Source organism: Patagioenas fasciata, chromosome 5, assembly GCF_037038585.1.
Source record: "Patagioenas fasciata isolate bPatFas1 chromosome 5, bPatFas1.hap1, whole genome shotgun sequence".
NCBI lineage: Eukaryota > Metazoa > Chordata > Aves > Columbiformes > Columbidae > Patagioenas > Patagioenas fasciata.
Window position 1 is genome coordinate 11525237 of NC_092524.1, and position 17759 is coordinate 11542995.

At 35.9% G+C, this 17759-nt stretch overlaps 1 protein-coding gene across 11 annotated transcripts in view; it reads left to right on the top strand.

Moving 5' to 3' along the window:
- The window catches only part of SBF2 (SET binding factor 2), a 268580-nt gene extending 251676 nt beyond the window's left edge, over positions 1-16904 (top strand). For all 11 annotated transcript variants that reach the window (XM_065838442.2, XM_065838445.2, XM_071808910.1 and 8 more), the window contains 8 exons: positions 49-175; positions 1535-1662; positions 2836-3069; positions 9450-9554; positions 10887-11080; positions 11448-11535; positions 13924-14055; positions 14359-16904. In XM_065838442.2, coding sequence (XP_065694514.1) covers positions 49-175; positions 1535-1662; positions 2836-3069; positions 9450-9554; positions 10887-11080; positions 11448-11535; positions 13924-14055; positions 14359-14457 — 1107 coding nt within the window. In that variant the 3' untranslated portion in view covers positions 14458-16904. The remainder of the gene's footprint in view (positions 1-48; positions 176-1534; positions 1663-2835; positions 3070-9449; positions 9555-10886; positions 11081-11447; positions 11536-13923; positions 14056-14358) is intronic.
- The last annotated feature ends 855 nt before the right edge of the window (positions 16905-17759 follow it).

The window sequence follows — 17759 nt, forward strand, 5'->3', positions numbered from 1 at the left end:
ATTTGTATCATACATCAATACCCTCTTCGTTCCTTTTTTATTTTTTAGATTCATAACCAATACCCAACAGAGTTTGAGTTCAATCAATATTATCTGAAGTTTCTGGCTTTTCATCACATATCAAATCGATTTAAAACATTTCTTCTGGATTCAGACTATGAAAGACTAGAACATGGTATGTGTGATGTTTATTTACTGCATGTCGGTTTTGTAGTCATTGGTATTTTTCTCATCAATACTTGGTTTACAAAAATTTGCCTAGTTTCGGATGATCCAGTAATTGCACGGTCATGGTGTAATGAATTCCTCTTCAGGAATATAAAGGAAAATAGAAGTGAAAAACATGTAGAATTTTCTGAATGAAGAATTCCTGAGCCGTGCCACTGATGAGACTAAGAGAAAGTGGACGGAATTAGTGCCATGCTTCAGGGATTTTTAGCGATTTACCCACGTGATTCAGTTTCCCCTACTAAATACCTTATTTTAACAGAAAGAAAGTACTTGGGAGTCTTTCAGAGAGAGCATGAGGTTTCAGGAAAGGAAAGCCTTTCCAGCTGTTCTCTCTCCTTTCTGTCTCTTGAATTCTCTTCAGTGTTTCTCTTCTTTTATATATCCTTTTTATTCCATCTATTGTGTGCAACCTTACTGGTTCCAAGGCCTTATCTACCCTCAGAACCCTCCTAATAAAACTTCACAACCACAATTGAGACTGTTCTTAGAACTTTTTCACTGAGCAAAACACTTAAGTGCTCTGAATTTCACTGCTTTGTGGGGTGTTTCTCGTGCCGTATGGTCAATTTTAATGGTTTTCTTGAAAACTGTAATAGCATGCAACAGACTAAACTTGAGCAGCCTTTTATTTCAACAAAAAAAGTTCATTTCTAACATTTACCTTCATTTGAGCAAAAGCAAAGAGTTGGAGTCAATGACTTCCTATGGTTCCTTCCAACCTGGGTTGTCACGTGGTTCTGCAACTGCAGGGGAGAGGGATGTTTGTTTATTTAGGGTAGTTTACTTTTAAATGCCATTTAATGCAGTATAAAATTGCAATTGGATAAACTATATGTCCTTGCGAAGTCATTTCACATAGCACAAGTCTATGGCTAACATATTCACATCAGCCTGATATGTGATTCCAGGTGCAGCTGGTCCAGCAGATTGGAAGGGCTGGTAACGTGAGGCAGCAGGGGCAGAGTCAGCCAGGAGGGCTCGGTGGTCTGCTGAGTCAGCATAGCTGCAGGCAGAAAGGGACATTCATTGATACATTCAAGTATTTCAGTGATTTCAAAATAGGTTTATAAATATAATGCTACTGAATTTTTTTTTTCATACAAAATTGGTATTCTACCAACTTGTGACACATTGGCAGTTGCAAAGCACAGCAGTTGTTTCATCAAATACAACCTCTTGTTGCAATGACATTTGATAGTAGATTTTACTGAACATTTAGTCTATGAAATTTCTTTTGGCTGTGCTTTAGAGTTTGTTATGTATTATCGTAAAGCTGTCTTTTTGCTGCTATTATTTTCCCTAGGGACATTGTTCGAAGATAAAGGAGATAAACATGCCAAAAAAGGAATTTGTATTTGGGAATGTATTGAAAAGATGCACAAAAGGAGCCCTATTTTCTTCAATTACCTCTATGCCCCTGCTGAAATAGAGGTATGATTTTGAAAAAAACACAGGTGTTTTGTTATTCTGAGTGATTCCTTGAGTACTTTTTGATACCCTCCTAATACTTCTCAAATGAATTAAGCATTTGGCAAAAAAGTTTGACCCACCTTGTCTCACAGGCTTGTATTCTCAGTCACCTTAGTTATGTAAATGTTACTTAGAGGGCTGAATTCTGGAACATGTATTTATGCATCCCACTGAGGTATATGAGGATCTTTGTTTGATTTCATTTAACTATATGTATGATTATAAAAAGTGATCTTAAAGTTTGGACAGATTGTTAAAAAAAGACATTGTGTACTGCAAACCACAGTTATGGGGTAATTAGAATTGTAATGGGATACTATTTCATAACAATCTGATTGAATCACTTTATCTATATCACTGTTTTGTGATGATGCATGTCCATTAGACTGGACTTTGTCTTGAATAATTCTGTAGAATTTACAGTGCACTCACCATTATACAATTCTGCAGTAGCCATGGAAGAAGCAGTCAAACTACTTTTCCTGATATGAAATGGTATCATAGTAGCAGAATTAATCATAATAGCAGAATTAGTCATTATGCGTCACTCTTCAGACTTCAGAATTTCCTGTTCACCTGAGCCAGTAATTCCCTTCAGGTCAGGTGCCTGCAAACAGAAAGTCTTACCTTATTTTTTAAAAGAGGAAAAAATACAACTACTCTGAAAGATCTACAGTCCCTGGCTGTCTACCTTATATTACTGTGGTTTTTCTAAGTGGCATGTCCACCAATGCTATACATCTTGTCTCCTTTCTCTGATGGTAAAGGGTCTTGCATTTTCTGCTGAGGAAAACTGAAGGGTGATCCCTGTTGAGTGCCTTTTGAGTCTTTAACAGGAGGCACAGAGACTGTGAGGGTACCAGCTGTATAAGCTGAATGAGAGTTCTTGGTAGGTGCCTGGTTTAATAGAAGGATAAACATGAGCAGCAAATTCCCCAAACTAGCATTAGTTTTAGGTTTTGATCTGACTGAGATCTTTCTGTGGCAATTATCAAATTGCTGCACTACCCGCCCAGTGAAATATACTGTTCGGTTTAGAATGATCTGGAAAATATAAGTATTGTATAAGTATATGTAAGTCTGAAACTCAAATAATTCATTTCTGTTGTTATAATAAAACTTTGTTTCAAATAGGCACTGAAACCAAATGTAAATATGTCCAGCCTCAAAAAGTGGGATTATTATGTAGAAGAGATTCTGGCTACAGGTCCTTCCTATGACTGGACGATGGTAACTGCAAAATGCAGCGTCTCAGAGGAAACAGACCAAACGGATGGTTCTCTCTCTCAGACTAAGAGGAAAATAGTATGGCCATGTTATGATGATGTTAAAAAAATACAACCTGATGCCATCAGCAGCCTTTTAAATGTAAGTACATGTGCTACACAGAACAATAAGTTCCTTTATGCTCATGAAATTCAAATTTACTTTTGAGTTAAGGTATTGCCTTCTAGATATATTGTTATTAAAAGGATCATGATAGATGTCAGAACAGGTATCTAGTAAAACTAACTGGTCGATCTTGAGAAGTAATGGTTGGTCTGGGAATCATCAGGCTTCCTGCAAAGCTTATGTTGTTCTGAATGAACACTTTTCTGGGAGTACACTTTAACCATAGATAATAACTATGAGAAAGCCAGTCATGGATTCATTTTTTTCACTGTCTTTTTTAAATAATAAGGTAGGTAGCATAATACATTTTTAGATTACCTTTTATAAGAAATGTGGGAGCTGTTATTTTAGTTTGGGTGAGTGTTGAATGTCATTTTCTCTTTCTGCTCAGTTTAAAGTAGGTGTGCAGTAAAATGGCAAAGACTCAGATTTCCAGACAGATCAGAAAACATAATCTGACACTTGTTGATTTTAACAAGTGGGAGACAGATACACAAACATAAACTGAACATCTTGACCTAAATTTCTAAGAAAACCTTTCCATGTTTGCTCTTAGTTTGTACATGTTTACTAGGATCTGCATTGTAAATTTAGATTCTTTAGAATATTTGTTACTTGAAATAGATGCTTGATTTTTGGCTCTTTCTTGTTTCGGCTCGTGTAGGCTGCCTAGGTTTTCTCCTTCCTTTATTAGAAGATGAAAAATAATCTAATTATCATGATAATTGATGTAGCTATTTAAAAGGTATAACATCTATATTTTCTTAAATGTTTGTTGTTTGATTATAATTAACTAACAATCCTAATATTTAGATTATAATCTTAATTGACAGTGTAGGAAAATGACAAGGGCTGGAGCTATTGTTTCAAGCCACATGCATATTCAGATATACATCACTGTGTACATTTTTTTATTTTGAAAACTATTTGCACACTTTACCTAATATTAAAGCTGGGATTATGAAGCCTAATACTGCAATGCGTGGAAAACTGGGATATGTTGTGGGTCCCTGAACTCCCCCGAATCACAGATTGTTTTGCAAAGTCGTAAGGCAGGAAGTTTCTGAATGTATCCTTGAGAATAGATTTGCTCTTGCTAGAGAGTTAGCTTTATTCTGACACATTCCTCAGATTTCTTTTTGTCCATTCCAATCATAATTGATCAAACATAGGAGCAGTAGTTGTAAAACTCCCCTTGAATCCAAATAAGATAGCAAAAATTTTAGCAAAAAATTAGAAAGCTTTTGTATCAGGTAACTAGAGGCCAGAAGTACATCAGGAATATAGAACAATGTTGTTCTGCATTTCTTCCTGGGGTTGATGCCAAACTGTCTGTATCCACAACTGTGAGAAACTGCCATATAACAGGAAAATTAGCCATATTGTATTCCAAAGATATGTGGGTCAGGTTTTATAGAGTTTAAATGTTATTTGTGAATTAGATTATAGTAATAAAAGATAGCAATGGAGAGGAACATTTGGAAATCTTTGAAGAGGTTGTATAAAGGTTACAAAAATATCCTTCTAAGTTTAAAAAGCAAAGTGAACTTTCTTTTAAAACAAATTGCTAATTTAGGGCTATGGCTGATGTAGGAGAAAGACCTCTCTTTAATCATAAATCCGTTGAGAATGTGTTGGTATCCAAAAAATGTTTGAACTGAGACCGTATTTAGCAATGGTAAATTATTAGGGATGATTGATTCTCCCTTAGTTTATAATGATAAGCCCAAATTTGTTTCTTCTAAAGATATTTTTCAATTGAAAACTAGATAGTGCTCTTCAGGATGTAAAGCTGAAACAGAGAAGTTATTGAGTATCTTAATTCAGAATTTTCTTCGGAAGATTGTGGTGCTCTTCTATTAAGAGCAAAAGGTGTAATTTTTTTAGCAGTGAGTGTTCTGATGTGTTTTGGGTACATAACAATCCACCTCTAACCAGATGTGTGTGTTGGCTCTATGGTTTCCATAAATCCTTATGTTTATGAGTTTTAGCAAGTTAACCAATCTGCACATTTTTGTCCTAAATGAAGCCTTTTAAAGATTGCAGATGATAAAAAGCATTTTAAAATACAGATTTCTGTATAAAGTTTCTCAATTCACTTCTACCACATCAGAGGCACCCAATAAATACGAGCTAGGCAGTTGAAATCTTAATTTCTCAAAAAGGTACTTTGGAGACATAAATGTTCAAAAGCAGATCCAAACAGAGATGGTTCCCTTTGAGACCATTTTCTAGTGGCCTTTCTGCATGATAGAAATCAGAAACAAGGATAGTAAGACTGGCTACCCATCCATTTTTTAATGAAAATGAAAGGCAATTGTGAAACATTACACTTATGCGTCTATTTTCTCTTTTAGTGATTAGTTACAAATAGGTTTAAAATAATTTCTTCATTTTAAAAAGGTAGGTTTCTCCATAAAACTCAAAACCAACTAATTTGACAGGAACTTTGACGTTCCTGCTATTTCTTTTTTTATAAGTACTTGCTTTCCTTGCTTGTAAAATTCAGTCAGATTCTACCACAGTGTAGCACATCAAAGAGCCATGTTTTCAGTTCTGCCTGAAGTTCTGGCTTAAATGTTTCCCATAAAGACTAGCTCTTCAAATGTTCCTTCGACCATGAGTATGTTGTGATACATTATAAATGAGCTAATTTATCTGACTGACGTTCAACAAAGAGAAGGGCTGAGTCCTGCACCTGAGGGGGAACAACCCCATGCACCAGTGTATGCTGGGGGAACCCAGCTGGAAAACAGCCTTGCAGAAAAGGCCCTGGGAGTCCTGGAGAACAACAAGCTGACTGTGATCCAGCAATGTGTACTTGCAGCAATGACAGCTAGTGATATCCTGGGTTGGATTAGGAGCATGGCCTGCAGGTTGAGGTCTCCTTTCCCTTATTCAGCCCCCCTAAGGTAAATCCTGGAGTGCTGTGCCTAGTTCTGGGCTCCCAGGTACATGAGAAAGATGGGGCTACTGGATGATTACAAAGATGATTAAGGGACCTGAGCATCTCTCATATGAGGAAGGGCTGAGGGAGCTGGGACTGTTTAGCCTGCAGAAGAGAAGGCTCAGCCGGGGAATCTTATCAGTGTATAAAGATATCTGAAGAGAAGGTGTAAAGAAAGTGAAGCTAAACTCTGTATAGTGGTGCTCTGTGACAGGACCAGAGGCCACAGGCCCAAACTGAAACACACGAGGTTTCATCTGAACATCAGGAAACACTTTTCCGCTCTGAGGGTGACCAAGCACTGGCAAAGGTTTCCCAGAGAGGTTAAGGAGTCTCCATCCTTGGAGAAATTCGGAAGCCATCTGGACACTGTCCTGGATAACTGGCTGTAGGTTGCCCTGCTTCAGTGAGCAGATGACCTCCAGAGGTCACTTCCAACCTCATCTGTGATAAATGTCTGGTTGATGGTTGTATTAGAGGTAGTAATGTACCAACATTTTAATGAAAATGCAAGTCAAATCCTGAGGGCAGACAGATCTCCGCTGTCCCCACTAATTTGCTAATGTTCCTAAAAAGGTATTCAGTCCCTATAGTTCACTGGGAGTGGCTCAGATTTTGTACTTTCAAGAACTTAGAGAGGTAAGCCTGCGTGTCCTGTTCTTACAAGTAAGAAGTTACGTCACTTAACAGAGATGATGATTGCTCATAGAGAGGTTGGCAGACTCAGAGGTGCCAGTTCAGGATGCCAGTCACCCAAATGAACTCTGACATAAATGTATGCCATAAAGAACTAAAGCTATATAAAAGGATCAATGCATAACTAGCAGAATAATAAAAATAACACTTCTGATTGTGAGCTGTTTTATAACTTTTGGTTATGTGCCAAAAAGACTGATCCATCAAAGTGGACCCTGAACCAAAAAGTTTAATCCAAAAATTAAGTAGGTAGTCACGTATAACTTGTCTCACACACAAGTCTGAACACTTGACAGAGGCAGCAATTCGATCACTGGATACAAATTCAGCATCTTTCCTTTTGTAGTCAAAGTCTCAGAAACCTTCTAGCCCAGAAGTTGAAGAGAAAATACTGGCAAGGGAGGATTTCCATAACAGGGTGATCTGTCACAGTCAAGACGGTTCACTGGCATAGGACTTTGTCCAGATAGTTTTGCATGTGCCCAGACACATTTTGGATACAAAGCAGGTGATCAGTCTTTACAGTTCTGGAGTGAATGCAGAGGTAACTCCTGTCTATACCATTCAAATATTACAAAGCAGATTACTTAGCAGAAGTGTCATTTGAATGGCAGAGTTAATTGCAGTGTTAATTGCTTGCAGTTACTAATTTCAGGAAACGGATATTCATATGATCTGTATTTGTTATAACCCTTCTTTTTATACGTATTGACTGCTGCTCCCCTAAGTGTAGGCAACAGGAGATGAACAAGAAAGATAAAGTTAAGGAGTTTTTCTTTCAAGGAAATGCAACTATTCCTAGTCCATTCTGCATGTGGAAGTAAAAAAAAAATCTGACATTTTCAGCAAAATTTAAAAGTGAAGGAGCAAACGTAAATCTTAGGGATTTATTGCCATGTAAGTTTTTTTACATGGGGTTTATTAAAAAAGAATTTATTCCTAACATTTCAAGTTATATATAGGAGGTTGTTGAAACTTTTTCATTTTGAGTTCTGGAAGCACTGCTCATTGTGAGGCCAAAAGAGAAGGAATGTGACCCAGTTGCTAAGTAACAAGTTTCAGTTACTTCCAGATTCTGCAGAGAGAGACTCCTACTCAGAAGTCAAGACTACAGCAGAAAGAGAATGATCAGATTAAAGCCTCTCTAACTTTTAGCACTAAAGAGCTTCCATCCTTTTGCAGCAATTTGGAAAACCTTTTACATAGAAAGTCTGTGGTAAATTGATTCTGTCATATGTATCCCGTCAGGAAGTGTTTTACACTCAGCACTTTGAAAAAGGAACAAGTAATCTAGAGAAAGCTTTAGCCTGGCTCGTGTTCACCGTGCCATATTTTTATCTCTACCTATGAAGATACTCCAAACAAAACTATTCTGGTTTTATTTCTTGTCAGAAAGAGAGTCCCATAGTATTTAATGTATAGGTGGCTTTCAACTACTTTCAGTATGTAAAACTTCTGGTTTGATTCTTGCAGTTGAGCCAGATTTCTTGTATTGAGTTTTACTTTAGAGTTTGCTAATTTACCTTCAGCAAGGAAGAGTTTGTAGAAACATTGTGTTCCTGTTACACTGTCAAATACTGGCTTTTTTGTTTTCATTTCAGAGTTCAAAATTTAGTTCAGGAGTTAATTTCCTGATCACACTGTTATCTTACCTTAAAAATACAATCATTTTCTGTAAGTATTTCAATCAATAACAATTTCCTGAAGAAATTGTCAATCTAAAAGACCAATAGGAGTTGGAGAATGTTATGAAATCTACTTTAATCATTTGGTGTAGTAGAAGTAAATAAAGTCAGAGACTTACTGTCTCTACTCGGAAAATAAATGTCTTGGGTTTTAGTTGGCTTTCATATAACATGAGAGTTTTCTGTCCTATGGCAAGTTTTTGTTCCATCATCAGTTCTTCATTGGATTTGGAAAACTGAGTTTTTAATTTGATTTCATTGAGAATCAGATTTTCAGAACAATACAATTGCTGAAAGAAAAAAATATAGGAAGGGAGCATCGTAAGGAATATGGACCACACATCAAATAATGACAAATGTATCAATGAGTGTTCACAAGTACACATAAAGTAATGAAATTGCCTCTTTTTGCCTTACTTTGTATGCGCTGTTTTATTTACAGGAAATAACCCTAACTGGAGGTTATCAACAAAGGTCATATTCCCAAGTTCCACAACAAGAACATGTTGTTACAGTTTGGCATCCAAACTGAATAAATCTTTCTGTTTCATTTCCTTTTATTACAGCTTTGTATCACATTTTATAAACCAGGGTAAATGTTAACATTGGCAATGTACAGTGTTGGTGTCACAGTACAGAACTTGTACTTTGTAAATATTGTTATAAAATATAGCCTATCCTTATCATTGCCATGTTTCTATTATGGCAGTTGTGTTGAACTTTGTGTGTTCGGAAGAACTGGCAGAGAATTGAAAGCATGATGGCTCCTCCAGCCTCTGACATGCAAGAAGAAGGATGTGGCTGATGCTGGATGTGGCTGATGCTGTACTTGGTTGCCTTTGACTCCTGATTCTGGCTGATTTCAATCTATAGCTGGTTTGACAGAGGTTTTTGTACTTCACTAGGCAACATAGCCTCAAAGTTCCCTGTGTAAATATATTGACTAGAAAATAGCTATATAAAAATCATTGCCAGGAAGTGATCAGCTGAAAATGTTTATCCTTAAAAACTCTTGTTGTTTGTTTCAGGAAATTGAAAGGTTGGAAACTAAATTAAATCAGAGCCCAGAAAGGTGGCAGCTTTTGTGGGAAAGGGTCAAAATGAACCTAAAGGATGACACCAGACAAGACAATGTAAGTAGTAAAAGAGCTCATCAACAGAACAATTCCATTTATTTTAGGTAGGCTACCTGGGGCACTGACAAAGTCACTGTACTTCTTGGAGTAAAATACTGCTTTGGAAAAGTTGAATATGTTGTTCTAACCCATGAGACTATCTCTGTATTTCTGCAAGTAGAAAAATATATTTAAACTTGTGCTATTTATCTAATTGCTTTTCCAGGGTAGATTAAGGCATACAGACAAAATGAGCATGAGCAGTTTACTGACACACAAATATATGTCTTTATATATTCAAAAGATTCTTGAAGTATAAAAAAACCTCAGTTCCTGAAAGTAGCCAAGCAGACATCACAGAGTTTCAGAGATGAGTAAAAGTATTTCCATGTCTAAATAGCATTTTGAGATTGTAGATTCTAGTAAAGGTAGGAAGTGTTCATGCTTGTGTTTCCAATTCTTGACCACGGTAAGAATAGCTGACAATATAGATATTTTCTAAGTCATAGGCGGCCTCTTTGCTATCTACATGCACTAGGAAGAATGTTAGATACAGCTTTTGGGAGCTTTCCCTGTAAACTTGGCACCCTGTGTTACCAGCTCAATTTGCCAGCCTCCATGCAATAGCTGGTCCGCAGCACTACTTTATTTGCTCTCAGGAAAGCAATATGCTTTACATCTATCAGAGTCATTCAAGTTCACTTTATATGAATTCAAGATAAAAAAAAAAGTTTTATCCTAGCAAAGCAGAGGATTTTTTATTGAATTGGAGGCAGAAAAGAAAATGCAAGTATCAGTATACCTGATATCAGTCTCCTGTCTTAGCAGTTATTTAAGGTTTCTCAGATAAATGCAACAGCTAAGGGTCAAGCTATCATTTAGATAAGACCAAATTCAAGATCCCTCTTGTTGCAGGTTATTGAGATCACATTAAAATGATTTGGATCTATAAAGTAGCTGTTGGAAACGGAACTCTTTTTTCCGTTCCTCCCTCCATTCCTTTCCTTCCCTATGAAATTAGGGACATTTATTGTGTCTGACTAGTTCTAGATGCTTCTGAGAAAGCAAGGGAAAACATTGTTCAAGATCATGTCACTGGAATATGCAAGGCACTTCTGAAATACTGATTTCTCACACCATGTGAACCCTTCTGCTTAAGAAATGCATTGAATTGCCATCCCTCTGACTTCTTTTCTGAGGTAGCACTGACTTGTATTGCGAAGATTATTTTGCCTCATAGTAATGCACAGCTTAGACGTTGTACCATGTATTATCAGTATAATGCTAAGACAGTCTCACAATGCAAAACACATTGTGTTACCTTTTATATTTTCTTTTGATGTTTTTTAGCTCCGGAAACACCCTTCTGGCTCCTCAGGGATGATGTCAGCTAATCTACATTCCTATCAAAAAAGGTCTTTGATGGAAATACCTGACAGTGGGCTGGGTGAGGAACAGAGTGCAAGCATCTCTCCCTCCAATGGAGTAGACAGAAGAACAACTACACTATACAATCATTTCACATCAAAGAATGATGAAAATAGGTAAAAAATGAAATTTTCATATGCACAGAATACCTTGTAACTACGATACTCCTTCTTTTTGGTTTTGATTACATTAATTGTCTTGATAGGTCGGCCTCTATCTCCTAGCAGTACCTTTCAGTCTTCCCCTTTATATGCACAAGCAAATTGTAGCTGCACCTTTTATGCATCTGAAGTACTTAAACAGTGTTTATCGATGTATTACATTTACCAATAACTAATCTATCGGTTTAAAACCAATTTGTTTTACTGCAGTAAAAGAAATGTTTGAAAATGCATGTAGTCATTTGGGGCTTTTATGTGTCACCAGTATTCATGTTATGGCATGTTGTGGAATCATGCCATTTGTATTTTCTGTACCTTTCAGATCTTTTGAAGGTACGCTATACAAAAGAGGAGCATTACTAAAAGGCTGGAAACCTCGCTGGTTTGTGCTGGATGTGACAAAACACCAGGTAAAAACTTTTCGGATAATGATTTTTTTAATGAATAGTTCGCTGCTTTTTTGTTTACTGAGTTTGTACAGATTGATTTTACAAATAATGCTGATTATTTTCAGATGTAATGTATTTGTTACATCATTATAGACCATAGGTCTGTTTATCTTGTGTATCTTGTAGCTGATACAGTAATCTGAATGGAGGTTTTTTAATATTTGGGGCATTTTTGTGGGTTTTTTTTGGTTGGGGTTTTCTGTGTTGTGTGGGTTTTGTTGGTTGGTTGGTTGGTTTTGGTTTTGTTGTTTTGTGGTGGTTTTTGTTTTGTTTTAAACAGTGATAACTGTTTAGCATATAATCATAAAAGACTTCTTGGACTGGAAGTCATGCATAATTGTTTGGGCCCGAACATCTTTGACCTGCTTCATACCTCAGGAATAAAAAAGCCAGGTGGTGCCTGAGGACATTTTCTGGGCATTGTGGTGTACAAGCAATTTTTTAAAGCACTGCTAACTCTAGAATGTCATTAAGCAACTAAGTGGTGAGCATGATTTGCCTTTTAATATGACCAATTTAGTTTCCAAAAGAGCTAAAAACTTCCTGACGCTAGAGAGTGCGAAACTTAAAAGGTATTTTCTAGAGTGCAACTGGGATTATGAGAGCTAATATGATAACTGATAGCAAGTTTAATTCAGGCATTCATGTGGAAACTATGGTAGTTACTGTATGCTCAGTGTGTTTTACAGCCTCTCTGTTCCTCAAGCACTTTGCCATGAGCATTTCTCTTTGCAAATTGAAAGGGCATTGTATACTCTGGAAAATCATAATCTGAATTGCCTCAGCAGAAAATAGACCATGTATCTCACTTGACTTTTGAGTGTTTTTCTGTAGCCTGTATTTGAGAAAGCTGATCTGGAGTCTCTGTATGAAAGTCTTTTCAAATATGGAGAACAGGATCACAGATCACTCTGAAATGAGTATCAGTTTTGCAAATTACTTAAAAGGAGTTAAAATTTCATCTCAAATCTGTATTTGTAAAGTCCTGAAATGCAAAGTTCCTGATTGAACGATGATTTCAGGTGCCATATATAGAAGCATTTTAGATCAGCAATAGTGATGTATATTTAGTAGCAAAGTTACTCATAAATATTGACAAATCATTGTACAGAAAGGAGCACTAAAGCCAGAGATCTGTTGCTCTCAATGTTTTACCCAATTTATAATGTATGCTGGAATTCTGCAGTGGAAATTTGTGGTCTCATGGACTTTAAATTTAGATTATTTCAGTAATCTTCATTGAGGCAAATATTCCACACAGTGTGGTCTGTAACCTCTGAGACTCATGGATGGTTTTGTTTAAAAATATTAATTTATTGTAATCAGTGCACTTTAAAATATGTCATATAGATAGTCATTTAAAATGCTAATTGAGGATTTCTAGATTAGCATGGTAAAGTACCAACAAATGTGCTGATTAGAGTTATTCTTCCTGATAGAGAGGAGAAAAGACTCATTTTGCAGAAGAAAAAAATATTTTTCCATCTTTTGTATAACCAAATATCCTCCTGAGTATCATAGATGTAGGAGAAATACAGGTCAATCTTAGTTGGAATTCTGTTGTTTGACCTTTGCTATGAAAGTTTGCTTTACTATTTTGCATTGGTTTATGGGATTGTTTTTTCTTTTAAGTAAGTGTCAGATTTTCTCTTCTGGAACTTGTTTGCATATTGAAACTCAGTTTATGGGGTGGTTAACATTCATATCAAAATATCTTTGCAAGGAGGGAAAAAAAATAAAAGGCAAGCGTCATTCAACCACTAAATGCAGTGTAGGAAAATGTGAGTTTTCAATGTAGTTTATAATGATCTAAAATTATACTTAAAGTTTTGATGATCATTTCAAATTCTTGAAATATAGAGAGTAAGTGTTCTTTTAACTCCTCGGTGAGGTAAAGCTTTTGTGTTAGTTTCAATGTAATGAACAGTGAAGAGGTGGTTTCTGTTAGAGAAATGGGTAAGGAATGCTGCATCTGCTTTCATCCTTCACATGGCCTCTGCCCAGAACCAATGCAGGACTATTTGAAACATCTCTGCTCTGAATCTCCGGTGACAAAATGCTCCTCCCCAACTCCATGTCTGCTCAGGAGCAGATGGTGGAGACTTTGCAGTTACCCAGAGATGTCAAATAGAGGACTGGCCAGTTAAGGACTATCACCAGTCCCACCATTTTGTGTGTATCAAGCCTGCGGTTTCTGTCAGTTGTGTCCCACGTCAGTTGTCCTCGGGCCCTAGTAATGTTTGTGCATCCCACCATTACCCCTCCATGCCTTCAAGTTGTATCCAGGAAAAGGGAAGAAGGGAAAGGTCCATCTAAATAGCATCTTTTATTTTTTCTCTCGTGGTCTAGCTGCGATACTATGATTCTGGTGAGGATACAAGCTGTAAAGGACACATAGACCTTGCAGAAGTAGAAACTGTGATTCCAGCCTCTCCAACAATTGGAGCCCCAAAACATGCAAGTGAAAAAGCATTTTTTGATGTAAGTATGTCTGGTCTTTACTTGATCTTTATGTGAAACTTCCTTTTTTGCTGTGTTTAACCTTCTACTTTCAGTCCTGCTGAAAGGTGTGAGCTAGGAAAGAGTTGTCATGCCAACTCCAGACAGAAAGTTTTTACACAGCTTGCATCTGGCTCTCACTCTCAACAGTATAAGTTAAGAAAATATTACATTCAGACCAAATTAGTACATTGAGTATTACAATTTACAGTAAAATTTGCAAAATTCTTTTTCTGTTTTGTGTATTGACTTGTCTGTTTTCATGTTCTTGTTTTCCCTTCGCAGTTGAAGACAAATAAACGCGTGTATAATTTTTGTGCCCAGGATGCACAGAGTGCTCAACAATGGATGGATAGGATCCAGAGTTGCATTTCAGATGCTTAGAAAGGAAAAACATTCCATATTAAAGACACGTTTAAAGCACCTCTTCCTGTAAGAAGCTAAGTTCTGAAATGTTACTGACAGACAACCAGTCTTCCTGACATTTCAGCCATAAAAGTTCATACTACGCTAAAGTTCCTTTTCTGTTTAATAATTATAACCACTGTAACTGCTATTTTTTTTCTGCAGGGAGGACTTTGGAAAATAATAATCCATTTATCCTGAATTTCCACTTTCTTCAGTACAATTCCTAGCTATAAAAGTGGTCTGTATTTGCACTATCATCTAATCCTGGTTTTCTCATTTCAGAGCTATTCTGTTGGGAAACCTGTCCAAAGGAAATTGTAGAAATTTTCCCTCCAACAGGAAGTGTATTTTCACTTTATTTACCTTTTTAAGCAGAATGTTCTTATATCCAAGCTAGTCATGAATAAGAGGGAACATGTCTACAATTCCCAAAAATAAGCAAATAAATGAAGCTCGTGAGTCCAGTGACATATATATCAGGTTGCCAGTGTTTATAGACAGTCAATATTTTGAGACCAAAAAGTGAAATAGCCGGACTTTCAAGTGTCTTCTCAGTGTGCAGGTCATTCTCTAACCTTATACTCTGCTGAGTGCTTCTGCAATGTTGTTATGGAATTCCAGATTCTAGGGATTATCTGAAGATCACAGCACTTTTATTTTAGGTTCTGCTTGCAATTGCAATGTGATAAATGAAAGAAAACTGGCCAACACTATCCAGGAGAAATGGAAAACAACAAACTAGAATTCAGTAGAAGAAAAATCTCTTATATGTGAGTTGTATATGTTAATTTATATGCTGTTCTGCTCACAGTAAATAAAAATAACATAATGCACTAAACAATGAAGCAAGCATTTGCACTGAAATCTTTAAAATGCAGACATTTTGCAGGACAGAGGTAAGTTATTTATAGCAGAACAATACTAGGTAGTTAACAACATTTACAAATATTAAATATGTACATAATCAGGTTTGATGTGTCGTGATTTGATACTTTTTAAACATTTTTTGCACATGAATTGGAAGACTGTTTATAGATTTTTACATTTGATAAAATTGTGTTTGTTCAGCTTAAAATCCTGGTGAAACATTTTTAATAGCCCCAAATTAGCAGAAATTTTACAGTCTACAAATAGTGGTGACATTGAGTAGAATATGTAGGTAATTAAGCCATTGTTTTTATTTTGAAATGTTAATATGTTAAATAGCACACTAATATTACGAAAGGTTTGTATATATGATTCACTATTTTCTCATTTTTCCAGACGTTCTGCTTGTAATTTAATGTCAACCTAACCAAACTGACTATACTTATAAGATTTTTTGGTTATTAAATTGTTTGTGGTTTTTTTATAACTAATGTATTTTGTCAGAAAGGAACATAAATTTTTCACCACACACAATAGGAAATGCAGCTGTTTTTAATGCATTTGCAGTTTCAAAACAAAAGTATGAAGGATTTTTCTAGCATTTTTCAATTGACAAATTGCCACCTGTGACAATGGTGTTTGCACATTTGTATTTTTCTTTGTATATGAAGTACTTTTATATGTACTTTGTAAAATACTGATCCTGTTCTTAGGTTATATGAAAATATGCATACCACTGCTTATTTTGTAACTAGTTAATTTTAACTCTTGTATGTTATGTGATATATGTATGCTAACCATCTTGTAATAAATACACTTCTTAAGGAAAAGTAAAACCTTTCCTTTTACTGTAAAAGAGAAAAAAGCAAGACCCACAAATATTTCCACGGGCACAAGACAAATCCTTATTTACTCTGTATTAAGAATACTGGGTGTATTAAAAGCTGTGTGGTCTTTTGTATACTTGTAAATATTCTTCCATAAAAGTTGCACTTGAGCATCCTTAACTCAAACACTTGTCAACAGTAACACTAAAGACTAAAGAAATCAGAATTTAAAGCAAAATTATCATTCTAACAAGACTCAGTGTTTAGCCTTTACTAAAAGGCTAAATACATATAATGTTCATACTAAGTTGTTGAATAATTATGTTATTTTTTTTTTAAATCCTGTGATATCACAACAAAGTTCATATTTTCACCCTGAAACGTATCTCGCTCATTTGTATCACCTGATGCAAAAATTACCTAGGTCATAAGAAATAAAATATGAAAAATGACAAGGTCTTATTTGAGAACATGCATCTAAATAGAATTACTGAGTGTAGTGTCGGATAGCAGAGTTAAAATGGAAAGGGAATGTGTGACGGAGGTAGGGGACCTGTGACAATTCTTGGATGCTGTGGTGCTTAGATGATAAGGTTTGCATATTGAGCTTGGCATGGATGCTAATGTTGCCTTAAATGTTGATCTCAATTTTTAGTGTCTGTATTGTTGGAAAATGTACTTGAGCAACTTAACTTAAAAATACCCAAATAAAAGCTGAAATGAGATACATGATATTTGTGGTGTTTATATAAGGAACGTATGCAGGAATAGTAAGCATAGGCTCATGGTTTGCTGTGTCCCTGAGGGCTTCTTCTATACAAAATGAAGATCGAAATGGAGACTTGGAGAAAATGTGAAGAAGTTAGCGTAACATAAGCTACAGGGTTTGAGTTGTGGCAGCAGAAGCAGAGAATTAGGAACAGAGAATTTGCTTGGGAAAAATTCTGTGTAAAAAGAAATAGGGCTTCCTCTTCTGTGATAATTTTCCAGAAAAAGGAACCCATCCAGGAGTTGGGGATGAGGTAAATACGTGCTCCCTTTGGTGTGTCTTATCGCTGTTCCCATACTGTGTATCACAACACTCCGACTGTAAAATAGTGGGAGTATTATCAAGGGCTTTACATAAGGGAAGAAGATTGCTTGCCCTTCTCTGTGTTAAGTAACAAAAAAGCCCACCTAATGGGTGATGGGATGAACTGAGTTTAAGTTTTGAAGAGTTGTTATATTTTATATATATGTGTGTTATATATAATATATTAGTTGTATATTATATTAGTAATTTCTCTTTCCTATCTAACATACAAATATTTTCTATAAAAGTCCTTCTGATGCAACTTTAGAATTAAATGCTAAATAATAAAATACTTAGCATGCCACATGTGTGGGTCACTGGTTATGTAATAGTACACAAACAGCTAACAGACTCAGGAACAAATGTTCAACATTTTCTATCACATCCCACACACGTTATTTGTCTCTGATACTTTGTGAATTGCAGACATAACAAAAATGTGGTGATCTTGTCCAAATACTGACATTTTGCCTTTTCATCCTGTAATATTCTTGGAGTATGTCTTAAGTGGC